Source organism: Callospermophilus lateralis, chromosome 3 (assembly GCF_048772815.1).
Source record: "Callospermophilus lateralis isolate mCalLat2 chromosome 3, mCalLat2.hap1, whole genome shotgun sequence".
Taxonomy (NCBI): domain Eukaryota; kingdom Metazoa; phylum Chordata; class Mammalia; order Rodentia; family Sciuridae; genus Callospermophilus; species Callospermophilus lateralis.
Window position 1 is genome coordinate 100,326,197 of NC_135307.1, and position 13,956 is coordinate 100,340,152.

Sequence of the window (13,956 nt, forward strand, 5' to 3'; positions counted from 1 at the left end):
CTACAGGTCCTGTGTCCTGTGTATTATTTCAACAGTATAAAACTAGAAATCACTAAATTTCACATAAAAGAAAATGCAGTGCAGAGGATTATATCAAATTAAGAAAAATAGTATGGTGGAAGAATTTATAAAGACAAAGAAAAGTTATCTAGACCTCAGTTAATCCCTAAATGTAAGACCAGCAGAGTAGAATAAAGGAATGAGGATTGAACGGGAGCAAATTATAGTTCATGCTTATATAATTATGTAAAAAGGAAACCTGATTTTATGTATAACTAAAATACACTAATAAAACAAATAATAAATGGCTATCCTTTCCTGAATGGGGAAAAATATATATATAAGCAGCCTGAGATATAGCTCAGTGGTAGAGTGCTTGCCCAACATGTCTGAGGCCCTGTGTTTAATACCCAGCACTGCAAAAGAAAGAAAAACTGAGGAGTGCCTCTGATTGAGGCTTCTCATAATAATATGAAGTTCTTACTGGCTTCAAGCACCATTTATATGTTAGAAGAAACAGAGTAGTCTATTTTTTGAATACAGGATGCTCTCCAAAAAAAAAAAAAAAAAAAATCCTAAAGAATATAGATAATTTTCCATTTCGTAAATTAAGAAAGTTATCTTTATAAAAAGTAACATGTCATTTAGAGCTGACTTAAGGCTTCCAAAAATTGAGTTTGTAAAATATGATGGCACACTCCTACTCAGAAGGCTGAAGTAGGAATATCATAAATTGGAGGCCAGTGTCAGCAATTTAGTGAAACACTGTCTCAAAATTTTGAAAAAAAAAAAAAAAAAAGATTTAAAAGCTGGGTATGTTGCTCAGTGGTACAGTGCTTGCCTGGCATTCACAAGGTCCTTGGTTTAGAAACACTTCAGATATTCTTAGTCCTAGTTGAAACATTTTAATCCTATAAAAACATTTCTAGATAAGGGCAGAATTCAACAAGCACTGAAGGACAGACTAAATCTTTGAAATATAAGTCATTTCCCGAATTTCAAGTCACTATAAACCAGATTACAGTTAACTCTATAATCTGTAAAGATTAACTCTGAAGATTAATATATAGATTAATGTAACTCTGAAGTCAGCACCCTTTAACAGAGAAACTGCTCAATCAGGTTTATAGAATTCTACTGTAGCTAAGCCTGGTGGCACACACCTGTAATCTCCAGCTACTCTGGAGACTGAGGCCGGAGGATAACCAGTTCAATGATGGCCTGAGAAATATAACAAGACCCTGGCTCAAGATAAAAAAAGGGGGGGAGGGGTAGGAAGGTAGCTCAATGATAAAGAACCTCCCCGGATTCAATCCCAAGCACTGGAAAAAAAAATCTATGTGTAAATCTACAAAGTGATATCTAACTTTGGCTTAATTTACTATAGACATTATGGCTAATCCTATTTGAATCAGACAATAATCATAATCTAATTTAACAAGAAAAAGGATGGAAAAAAAGTTCAGGAGAATAATAGCATTTTACATTTGAAAAATAATTGAAATGGTTGCTTCATGTTTAACTCAATCTTCAAAGGACAAATTAAGATTTTAAGTTCAATCATAATTATTTCATCTGTTCTACCTGTGTGAGACAACAAATTTCATCTACCCAATAGTACTAGACTACGGAGTAGAAGAGCCCTATGTAATGTAATCTTTTATTGCACAAACACAGGAAGCCACAGGGGAACTGAAGAATTCAGCATTCCGCATATATAAACTTGATCTTGAAATTAAGTGATTGACAAGTAGAGATTCTGGCCAGGTCTTCCAAACAGCTTCAACACCTGAACCACACTTAATAGGAAATGAGATCTGGAAAAATTCTCTAAAGACATATGTCTTGTAAAAGCCAATGCCATCCTCCAGAACCAGAAACTAAGAAAATGGCACCTTGTAATATACTTGGAAAAACAGCACCACTGAAAATTCACTTTAGCAGTACTCCCTGAAAGATACAATTTGAACATAAACCAGGATTCTGTCTTTCCAAGAAATGTAATCATAAACCTATAAAGTACACATACATAAACTATAAGGGAGATATGGTGGAATGGATGGAAAAATCAACAACTTAAATTTTCTATCCTGAGTTTACTATCATTTCTTTACCATCCTTCCTAGGGAAGAACAAAATATGAAACTATTTTTCTTAACTTCAAAAACCACCTAGGGGGGCTGGGGATGTGGCTCAAGCGGTAGCGCGCTCGCCTGGCATGCATGCGGCCCGGGTTCGATCCTCAGCACCACATACAAACAAAGATGTTGTGTCCGCCGAAAACTAAAAAAAAAAATAAATATTTAAAAAAAAACCAAAAAACCATCTAGGGTGTCAGGTAAGGAGACAGAATTGACTGTATAGTCCTGTTGAAGTTAGGTGAATTTTAGGTAGGAAAATACACATGCCCTCCATTCTGTCAGATCTAACAACAACAAAAACAGTTAAAAATACTGGCCATTTCACCCAACAAAGAAGATCCTGGAGCAGCTATAAAGCCCCAGCTCCTGAGAATATTTTACTGAGCTCTATGAGAACAATGTTAATAAAGTGGTGTGTATGCAAAATGTGTGCATGAAAAAAAACATATATCTCAAATGTCAATTTTAAATGATGCTATTTTAATACAACAGTTATGAAGAAAGGCCTCTGAATTTAGAGACTTGGAAACAAATAGCTCTCCTTACCATCTATAAAATGAACTTAACGCTTGCTTAAATCACAATATTATTATAAAAAATAAGAGATACACAGTGCTTTCCTGATAGTGACTAAGATATAGTAAGTACTTAATAAACAATTACCAATATTACTAATTTTCACTGCACTTTTTATTTAAATAGTACAAATACCAACAATTATTTTTAATATTTTTAGCGGTACACACCTTAGAACCTATAAAAGGTCCTTGTTTCTTTTGGCATTGAGAAAGATAATCCTTCATATCATTCAGTTCATCTTCGTGTATCTTTCTGACTAATTCTTGGTGTTTCTGAATCTGAATTGTGCCTAAAATGAAAAATTTTTATTACAAGCATGAAACATTATGATCACAGTATTTTAAAATATAGAAAACATTTCATCTAAATAAAATCTGTCTCTAAATCTAGATAAAATCATTTTTCAAAGTGTCAGCATTTTGTTTCTTTAAAAATCCTGATTTTTTATAAACAAGGAATAAATATGATATCATTCATCAAATGATGATGGAGGTTAGTTATAATACAAACCAGTCCAAATAGTCAACGTATTTAGTATAGACCCAGGAACATTTAAGCAGTTCACTAGCCTTTTGATTAAAATGAACAGACCAGCCTACATTTACTAACAAGAAATAATTTATTAAACATTCTTACTATATTGAAGACATTCAGATTTGTCGTTTTGTGGGTATCTTTTAAGTATGTAAATTATTCAAAATTCCTTTACACAGAGAAATAAACAATTGGTAAGTGTTTTTTCCACAGGTTAAAAGTAAACATGAAAACATAAAATTTCTATGTGTGTCTCTCTAATATGCTGCCTAAAGGACACAACAAGCCCCCAAAGTACATCATAGAAAACAACTGTCTCTGGGGCTGGGGATGTGGCTCAAGCGGTAGCGCGCTCCTCTGGCGTTGGTGCGGCCCGGGTTCGAGCCTCAGCACCACATACAAACAAAGATGTTATGTCTGCGGAAAACTAAAATGTAAATAATTTAAAAAAAAAAAAAAGAAAACAACTGTCTGGTACCTAAGATTCTCAACGCCAAATCTTTTAAGAACTCTGCAATGGTTAAATCTGTAGTGGAGTACCACTGTCCCTATCCCAGCAATGATAAAGGAAGACTCCTTTATTTTCACCCTAAAATCAAAATGTTATTTTGCCAAGACATGCTGTTCACATGCTCCTACAAACTTCATGCATGGACAAAACACTAAATCAAAAATAGGGCAAAATGCATCCAGCAGCATTAATATTACTGAGTGGACATACCATTATGAAGAAATGTCATACAATTTAAAAATAAAAGGATATAATGGTAGTTTACCGTGTTTTCCCCTCTTTACTGCTACAAAAATTATTTTAAAATGTCTTCATCTTGAAAAATATCAAAAAACTTTTAACATCTTACAGATAACTGTTGGATAGTATAACCACTATATGAAATATGAATATGAAATTCTGCATTAGGATTCATTTATTTTTAAGTTTTGTTTATAGAATTCATTGTTTCAAAATGACTAAAAAGAAATTCAGGGTTTTTTAAATGTTGAAATACACTTTGACTGTCTTAATGTGGTCCTTTAATCTCACTAATCACTGGGGCTTTTTCTCCTTGCATTTTCAGCTGCCTACCCATAAAGTATTACCTCTCCAAGATACTATCTTTGGCATAGTCATGTCTACAAACACTACTTTTCTCAACACATTAACCCACTGTCAGTTTTTCTGTCATTCCTGTTAAGACATCTCAGATACAGATACAGTTGCAATCTCTGACCTGAGCTTCTAGCCAATAATATCTAGGTGCCTGTTAGGCACAATTCTGAAGGCCTCTTTATGGTAGGAAAAAAAAATTAAACTTTGACACCTACTTCAACCATTCTAGAATTAATCTGAGTAAAAATAATCCAAACTATGCTTATCACGTATTTATCATCTAGCAAACCCTTTCTCATTAACTCCCAATTCCAAAAACGAAGCAGCTAGCACATTTCTTAGAATTTAATAAACTTACTATCCAGATTCAAAAGTCCTATCTTCTATTACTCTTTCAGTGTCCTTACTTTATTAATTCCTCTATCCCCACTGTCACTAGTTTTCAAGGCCCTTATCATTAAATATTTGGATTACAAAATTCCTAGAAGTTCTACTTTGTCCCATACCATTTATCTTCCTATACTTTTTCTTCTTCTAACAATATCACTGTCAAGTCACTCAATAAATCAAACTCTCCTACCCAGATTCCAAGATGTGATACAATCTCGTATCACCCACCTCTCCCATTATTTCTAAACAACTATTCCATAGTCCAGGCAATCCTCTCATTGTTATGAAACCAAAACGTTTACTTTTTCTGCAAGTTATGAGGTTCTCCATTACTAGAATGTCTCACCTTCCCTTCTGCCCATCATAAGCTTGCTAAGACTAACCCAATTTAAATCCTACCACCTCTAGGATGACTAAGTAGGTATAGCCTTTGAGCAGTAATTCATTTGTTATAACTTAGCACCCAGTTGTCTGCTGAAGAACTGAACAGCCTATCAATACTTAAAGCAACTCCACGAAAAAAACAAATCAAATGAACTCCACTGATAATTTAGTGTATAGTCTGCAAGTAAAGATAAGAATAGGGAAGGTAAGTGCATCATAAAGATATAATAATCTTTTATTAATTTCAGAAGTACTTTCAGAATTTGAGTCATGGCCAAATACTTAGAGTACAGTGTTTTACTATCCTGAGCTTTCTCTTTCTTCTAGTATAGATGAGACCCTCCACTTTATATGAAGCCAAGCTGGTGAGTGTGTTTAATGAGACTCACTTAGTACTTAACTTCTGTTAAATGATTATAAAGTAAATAACTGATTATAGAATGCAAATGACTTCACAGTGGATGGGAAATTCAAAGCGACTCTAAAATCAACTCCGAGAGTGCTGAGATCATGCCAGAACTTAGAAAATAATACTTGTCCTTTAAGTAGTGACTTTAAAAGGTCATTCAGGTTAGATCTTATATTTTTATTAAATCAATTTTCATTACTATATAGACCTATATTGAAGTTTTTCATATTTTGGAAAGACTAATATGAAAATACAGAAAAATGTTTTATCAATTGCAATTATTCAAGTAAATTTTACCAGTAACAAAATTCTAAATAACAAGGAAGTAATTTCTCACTTTTTAGTCGTTGATGGATTTTTATTTGATTTATTTATTTATATGTGGTACTGAGAATCAAACCCAGTGCCTCACATGTGCTAGGCAAGCGCTCTACCACTGAGCCCCAGCCCCAAAAATACCATTGAATGAACAAAGATGACTTTTTTTTTTTTTAGTTGAATTTCTCTCTTTTGAAAGGACTCATCTCTAAACTGAAATTTCTACAAAATATTTAAAGGTCATGCAATTGTCCAAATTAACATTTAGAAGTCACTATCCAATTTTTGCTTTTAGTAAGAAAAAAGATTAAGACCTTCTCCTTTGTTACCTTCATGTTTACCTGTAGGGAGAAAAAAATCATAACTCAAAAACATATTGATATATTTACTCTAGTTAGCCAGTAAAGTATATATTTCAAATCAAATCTCATTACAACAAACTTCAAAAGAGGATACAAGTTATAGTACCTCAGTAAATTCAAGCAGGCATCCATCAGGAATCTAAGTACCTATTTTTATTAACACAGAATCAAATACAAGAAACAACAAATTTTACTGACTGACTTTATACAAGTATTCATTGTTTTCATTATATTGACATTAAGTTTATTCTAACGTTATAAATATCTTTTCCACAAATCTTCAAATTTTTGCATTAAAAACATATTACTGGAAGGAACTAGCAAAACAAAGTATGGATTACATAGGCAAAAAAAAATCTAAAAGAAGTTAATATAATGCAAACTAAAATTTGTGAAACTAATGAGATCTAAGACATGTCTTTAAATTTAAAGTATACTCCCCCCAAAATCCAATAGAGCAAAGGGTAGGAACACTCAGTACTTAAATACTCCTGTCTCTGTACTAAAGAAATATATCTTAAATAAGAAAACAGTGAGACTCCTACATGGAAAAGAAAAAATAACCAACATCACATGCAACCACTTCTTCATCTGACCCAAGAAACACGTAAAGGCTTTGAATTAGTAAGATAATCAACAGCCAGGCATGGTGGCACACGCCTTTAATCCAAGGAACTCAAGAGGCTGAATGAGGATTTCAAATTCAAAGCCTGCCTCAGAAACTTGGCGAGGCCATCAGCAACCTGGTTGTAACAAAAACCAAAATATAAGGCTAACCTACAAGATAAAAATTTTTCAACTAATGTGAATCATAAAACAAAAATGAATGTCACAAAATGACAACTGCATTAAACCTCAAAATGGAAATGATGAGCAATAATTATTGGGAGACTTCAAATATAACTACTCCAACTATGATTTAAATAATTTGTAATAGCAAATTAAAATGACTTGCCTCATGGTGAGCATTTCATTTTTTTTTTTTTTTTTTTTGGTGGTGGTGCTAGGGATCAAACCCAGGGCCTCATGCCTGTTAGGCAAGCACTCTACCACTGAGCCACATTCCCAGCCCCAGCATTTCAAATTTTTAATCTTTTTACTTAAAAAAAGTCATACATGTTAATAATTGCTTTTTTTTTTTTTTTAACTTGAGATGCAGTCTGACTTTGTTGTCCAATCTGGCCTCAAATAAACCTACTGTGTCAGCCTCTCAAGCAAGTGGGACTACAAGCACATACTACCACACCTGGTTCTTACATTTCTTAATAACTACTGGCTCATTTAAGTGAAAATAGTTTAATGAGATAAGCAGCACTATCTCCACTTTCCAAATAAAAAAACTGAAATACAAACAGGCTGCAAGGTCATCAGCTTAATAATGACAATGAAAACAGATCTAGGATTCCTCAATCATCTTCTATTTATAATGGCATCAGTTAACATATAACACATTTTCAAATACTTACCATAGAAATGTCCAAATCCCATGCTGACTGCAATCACCAAAGCAAGTACAACACACTTATTGAGACCACTACTGAACTGGCGTTTACTCAACTCCTTAGAAGGTTCATTTTCCTGTTCAGCAGGCAATCGTTCCTCAGATTCTGAAGTGGAAATAGTCTTCTTCCTAGCTCGGCGTCGTCTAAAGGCAGGACTAGGTTGATTACTGGTTTCATCACTACTTGATTCACCATCACTAGGCTGAGATGAAAATACTATTTTAAAAGAAAAATATTGATATTTATGTATTAAAACTTTTAGAAAAGCTTTCCCAATAAATATGACTTAGAATAATCAATGCTATCCCTACATGCCTTTTTACATGAAATAGCAAACCAAACAACACAAAAACAATTTTTCAATCTATCAACATAAAGTGAAAGCATAAAAGTCCTAGAATGTGATACACAGAAATTTGTTAAAACATATTACTCCATACCTTGAAATACTGGATTAAAAAAAAAAAAAAAAAAACTTCCCTCTGGCAGTTCATACTTTTATTCTCATAGCCTATTAAATTTCATTGCTATGGGATGCATAAAAAACAAGTACCAATTCTGAAAGAAAAAAATCATCTCTCTTCATTCATTTTTTTTAAATATATATTTTTTTAGTTGTAGGTATACACAATACCTTTTTTTTTTTTTAATGTGGTGCTGAGGATCAAACCTAGTGCCTCATATGTGCTAGGCAAGCTCTCTACCACTGAGCCTCAACCCCAGTCCTCTTCATTCATTTCTTAAATTCAACAGTTTAAGGAACCCAGGAACATATATTAGCAGTCCTGTGATTCACAAAGTATAACTACCACCAAAAATTTCCTGGGTCTATCTGGCACCTACTTTCAATTCCATCCTACTATCCTAAATCAAGTTCAAAGCACTACAGTTTAACACAGGTTTCCAGAAGTCAGATGAGCCCTTCCCTTCCACTGCCACTCTTACTAGAAGGTTATTAATTTCACCCTCTAGTAAATATGTCAGCATGAGGAAGTGACACAACAGCTATCTCGGATATTAAGGACTTCTTTATGAAAGGATAGCATAGAACAACGAATCAGGAAAAGAAAAACTATACAAAAAAATTTTTAAGACCAAGGAAACATTTCCTGGAAACAGCAGCTTCAATTTTTTTCCCAAATGCTTAATCTTAACACTTTTACATATTTCAAAACAAACTATATGTTAACACAGAAGATAGATACATCATTCAGTAATGATTTCTACAGGCTGGTTAGAAGTAAAGGAAAGCACTAAAAGTAAGGATAAAATTGAACTTGAGTTTAATACAAAAAGCTTCAGAACAACAGTCATGCTTTAAAAAAATAGAATAAAACAGTTCTTTAGAAAGACAGGATATCCATGCCACAGGAAAGCTGATTTGGTTAGGCAATGCTTTTTTTAAAAATAGATCATGGGGGATTCAGTTCACTTTCACATAACAACAAACATAAAGATCAAAGTCACTACTGAATGAACAAATACTCCTAATATTTAGTGATACAGATGCCACTGAGAAATCTTTTGGTCATGACCCTTATGCCCGTCATGTTTATCTGTTTATTCTTGATTACTAGTTTTTCCAAGATGCGGACAAAGAGAAAAGAAGGAAGACTTAAAGCATTACATAATACAAAGGCATTCATGTTCATGGTTGGAGTATTTAAGTCAGACTTTTGACTCAGAATTATAATAAGTGTAAAAACAAACTATCAAAATTCTCTGAATAAATTTTGAATACTACCATTAACACATACTGCCTTCATTATGTATTCTAACAAACCAACTTAACCCACATTCAGGTCTTTATCTAATGCTTCTATCTTTTCCACCTATATACATAACAGCTGAAATATTTTGATTTCTAAGCTTTTAAAGCATAATTTGGCCCATCATCCAGGATGCAAGCAATGCAAAAGGCATGCAATAAGCTCAGTCAGCTTTTTTTATAAAATCAATTTTGAACACCTGTTTAGGGTATCACAGATTACAACAGGTATCTTTGAAGCACATAGTAAGTAGTAAATGTGACTAGACACACTCAGCTCTATAGAAGCTGATCAGATTTAGTCACACCACCTTGGAAAGTGAGTTGGCTAGGAACATGGTGTTTCAGCTGATCATCCCATCCCATTATGCATTCAGGAATCTTCCACAGCTTCTCCCACCATCTTTCTTTTGTGAATAAATAGGGAAAAAAGATGTATAAAGCTTTATTATAAAGAATAAAGAAAATAAATAATTGAAAATACTTATCAAAACATTATGCTAACTTAAAATCTAATATCATGCCTTTTCAAAACATATATACAATACATACATCTCTACAGCTACCAACTTGGCCTTTGGGGCCAGGAAAGAGTGTTAATATGAAAGAAGTTGGTATTATTCTTAAAAAGTACATTACTATTAAAATCTAATGTTTCTTCTAAATTTTTTTAGAAGAAAACATGAAGTCAAAGTAAGGATGAAGAAGAAAGGGAAAGGAAAAAGCAAAATAACTAAGCAATCAAAGGGTAGCATAAAATTAACAAATCAGGAAAAAAAATGAGAATAAGGAAAAGAAAACTCCTGACAACTAATCATATACTGTCTGTAATGAGTCCATAAAGACATCTCTGTCAAGAATGGACTACATTTCATTTTATTTTTTTTGAACTTTTTTTATTGAAACAATTTCTTTTAGAGAGGGATAAGATTGGGTAAAAATATACTTAATATTCCTGTTAACTAAATCTACAAAATTCCCAAGAAATCTGAGTTCAGAAAAGAGAAAAATATTAAAAATTAATGAGCTTAGAGTTATCTAAGGTCCTGAAAAAACAGTCCATAGCCTTTTTTGTGTCTTATAAGTCACCATGGACACCCTTCTGCCATACTCCTGCTTCAATTTGACCATTTTGGTATGCATTTTCTTAAATTAAACCAAAGGGCAGGGGGAGACTATTTGAATACAAAACAAATCCTGGAATGCAAAAACACATCAAAATTTGATCACCTTACTAAATTGTAAAGTTAATTATATTAAGCCCTTATAAATAAATGCACAGTGAATCATTCATATCCATAAGTCCTATATCCCTCCATTCAATCAACAATGGATTGAAAACATTCACACAAAAAAAATCTGTACCCAACATGTACAGACTTCTTTTTCTTTTAATTCTCTAACAATTTATATAGCCTTTTACAAGATTGTAAGTAATGTAGAGATGAGAGGATATGTCTAGGTAATTTGCAAATACTATGCCATTTTATTTTATTTTTATTGGTTGTTCAAAACCCTACAAAGCTCTTGACATATCATATTTCATACATTAGCATACATTAGCTTCAAGTGAGTTATGAACTCCCTTTTTTACCCCAAGTACAGATTGCAGAATCACATGGGTTACACATCCACATTTTTACATAATACCATACTAGTAACTGTTGTATTCTGCTACCTTTCCTATCCTCTACTATCCCCCTCCCCTCCCCTCCCATCTTCTCTCTCTACCCCTTCTACTGTAATTTATTTCTCACCTTGTTTATTTTCCCGTTCCACTTACAACCTCTTATATGTAATTTAGTATAACAATGAGGGTCTCCCTCCGTTTCCATGCAATTCCCCTTTTCTCTCCCTTTCCCTCCCACCTCATGTCTCTGTTTAATGTTAATCTTTTCTTCCTACTCTTCCTCCCTGCTCTATTCTTAGTTGCTCACATTATATCAAAGAAGACATTTACTATGCCATTTTATATAAGAAACTTCAGCATCCAGATTTTGGTGTCTGCCAAGGTCCGGAAACCAGCCCTTTGTGGATATCAAGGGATAAATGGACTAGGTAAGCTATTCTAACAAAGTTTTCCTCTAGCCTCTAAGAATATCAGATGGGTATTTAAATAGTTAAAATGTTTTCAGTTTCTATGGATATACTAAATAAAATCAGCTTATCAAATTGAGATAGCCAAAGATCTCAAACTGAATTTTATTAGCTTAAACTCAAATGATGGAAATTCCCTTGTCTGATTCTAGATGCCAAATGTAAATATTACAGAGAGATTACCTCAGATACTATTTGTTCCTATTTTTCTATCAAATCAGGAAATTTCTGGAATCAGGATTCCAAGTAGCCTCTCCCATAATTCACTTTTATAACTGTGGGTTAATTACAGGTGCATCTTATGATATTTTTCCAGGAAGATTATAACTAAATATTTTAGATCACCTTAAAAGATGTTAAAACTAACCGTAAGAAGTATGGAATGGAATAAGCTTAGCAACTCAAAATTTAACCTCCAAATGACTGTGAACAATGAGCATTGGCTGCATTAAGAAAGTGACTTATAATAGGTACATTTTCATAACACAGTCTAAATGAAAGACCCAAGTCAAGGAGTTTTTTTGGAAGACTGCTTTATTAACAGTTCCTTAAACACTGTTTTATACTTGGTAGGTACCATAAATATTTGCTAAATAACTTATAATCAAAGGGATCTGCAAGACTTAAGAATTTTTTTTCACCAACCCTGGAGCAGTTTCGCACACCTATAATCTCAGTGACTGAGAAGGCTAAGGCAAGAAGACTGCAAGTTCGCAGCTAGCCTCAGCAACTTAGCAAGAACCTGTCTCAAAATAAACAAAAATTTAAAAGGGCTGGGGATATAGCTTAGGGATAATGCTCCCCTGGGTTAAATCCTCCCCAATTTTTTGCTTTCACTATTTGTATAATACAAACTTGTATTATTATAATTAAAAATGTTAACATCCTCGTCCTTTCAGGTAAAATATTTCAATTACCCACTTGTAAAGATCTAAAAAATAAATACATAAATAAGCCAAATGCATTTTGAACTGTCTGGGACTGTAATACATCCTTTAAGAAACTAACTATAGATGGGGTGTAACTCAGTCATACAGCAACTTCCTTGGAAGTGCAATCCCCAGCACTGCAAATAGCACCTGTAAAACCTCCAAGAATCCACCCCCAACTAGGTACTTTTTACTTGCAATTCTCCTGCCTCAGCCTCCAGAGTACCTAGAATGACAAATGTGTACCACTGTATACCCAGATATGTACCCAGCTCAAGAAATTCTGTCTTCTATTTAACAATTCAAAAGACAAACATGATTTTAAAAAAGTCTTGTTGTAGTACAACATTGCTCTGCTCCAGGCCATACAATCTAGGAATACCCTAGATATAACCGTGGATTTACAAAAAATTTCTTGAGTTTTACCCAAATATAATCAAAAGTTGAGATTTAGGGTTAGAAAACAAGACTTTATATAAATCTCACATCAGTATATTATCATTATATATGTCTTACCAGTTTCTGGTTGGCAGAATGTATACTGGCTGCTTGAGGAAGAGCCCATGTTAAAATCTTCTGAACTTTGTGCTTCTTTAACAATTGTAACTTCTTGATTTCCAAATTCTTCTAACTTAGGAGGTTCAAGGGTAACAATATCAGAATCATCACTGGCAGTTCCAAAATAGACATTATCTTCAGGTGACCTCTCTTCTTCTGCCTAAAATTATCATAATTTTAGAGATAATAAATTATAAAATTATTTAAGAGCCTTATATTTCTATACAATTCAAAATGTATAGTAATCTGAGGTTAAAGTAAAATACATGGTTTCCTGTTTTTTTCAGTGCTACAGATCAAATCCAGGGTCTAGGACATGTTAGACAAATGCTATACCACTAAGCTCTTCCTCCAGCTCCTAAAGATATTATTTCTTATCAACAGTAAAGGACTATGCAATAGAGGCTCATCACTTAACTTGAAAACATCATCAAACCCGTTGGCAACTCTCAGATTTAGATGGACCACTTCTTTCTCTGACTGGAATGCAGAAGCTGAGAAAACTACCTTTGCTACCCAATGACCACAGAAAAGAGAGTTGATTTCTCTCACCAGTTCTATGAATTTAAGCATGATTTTGTACTCAGGGAACCTGTTAAAGGCTGATTAAATTTTTCTGGTTATGTATGTATTAAACTTCAACAGCTACATCATATATCTATATAGTTTAAATGTGTCCCCCAAATTCATATGCTGTAACTTAATCACCAATGTGATTGTACAGTATTCCCCATTCAAGGTATACATTCTAAGAATCCCCAGTGGATGCAAGAAACCATGGACAATATACCACCCTATATATACTATATTTTTTCTATACCATATACATACCTTTTAATTTATAAATTAGGCACAGTAAAAGATTAACAATAATATA

General features: G+C 33.3%; 1 protein-coding gene across 9 annotated transcripts in view; it reads right to left on the minus strand.

Moving 5' to 3' along the window:
- Positions 1 to 13,956, minus strand: part of Ccpg1 (cell cycle progression 1) — a 46,588-nt gene that overhangs the window by 4,463 nt on the left and 28,169 nt on the right. For 7 of the 9 annotated variants that reach the window (XM_076850817.2, XM_076850818.2, XM_076850819.2 and 4 more), the window contains 4 exons: positions 13,038 to 13,239; positions 9,807 to 9,902; positions 7,692 to 7,943; positions 2,888 to 3,009 (listed from right to left, as the gene is read on the minus strand). In XM_076850817.2, coding sequence (XP_076706932.2) covers positions 2,888 to 3,009; positions 7,692 to 7,943; positions 9,807 to 9,902; positions 13,038 to 13,239 — 672 coding nt within the window. The remainder of the gene's footprint in view (positions 1 to 2,887; positions 3,010 to 7,691; positions 7,944 to 9,806; positions 9,903 to 13,037; positions 13,240 to 13,956) is intronic. The other 2 variants (XM_076850825.2, XM_076850820.2) reach the window with 1 other exon arrangement.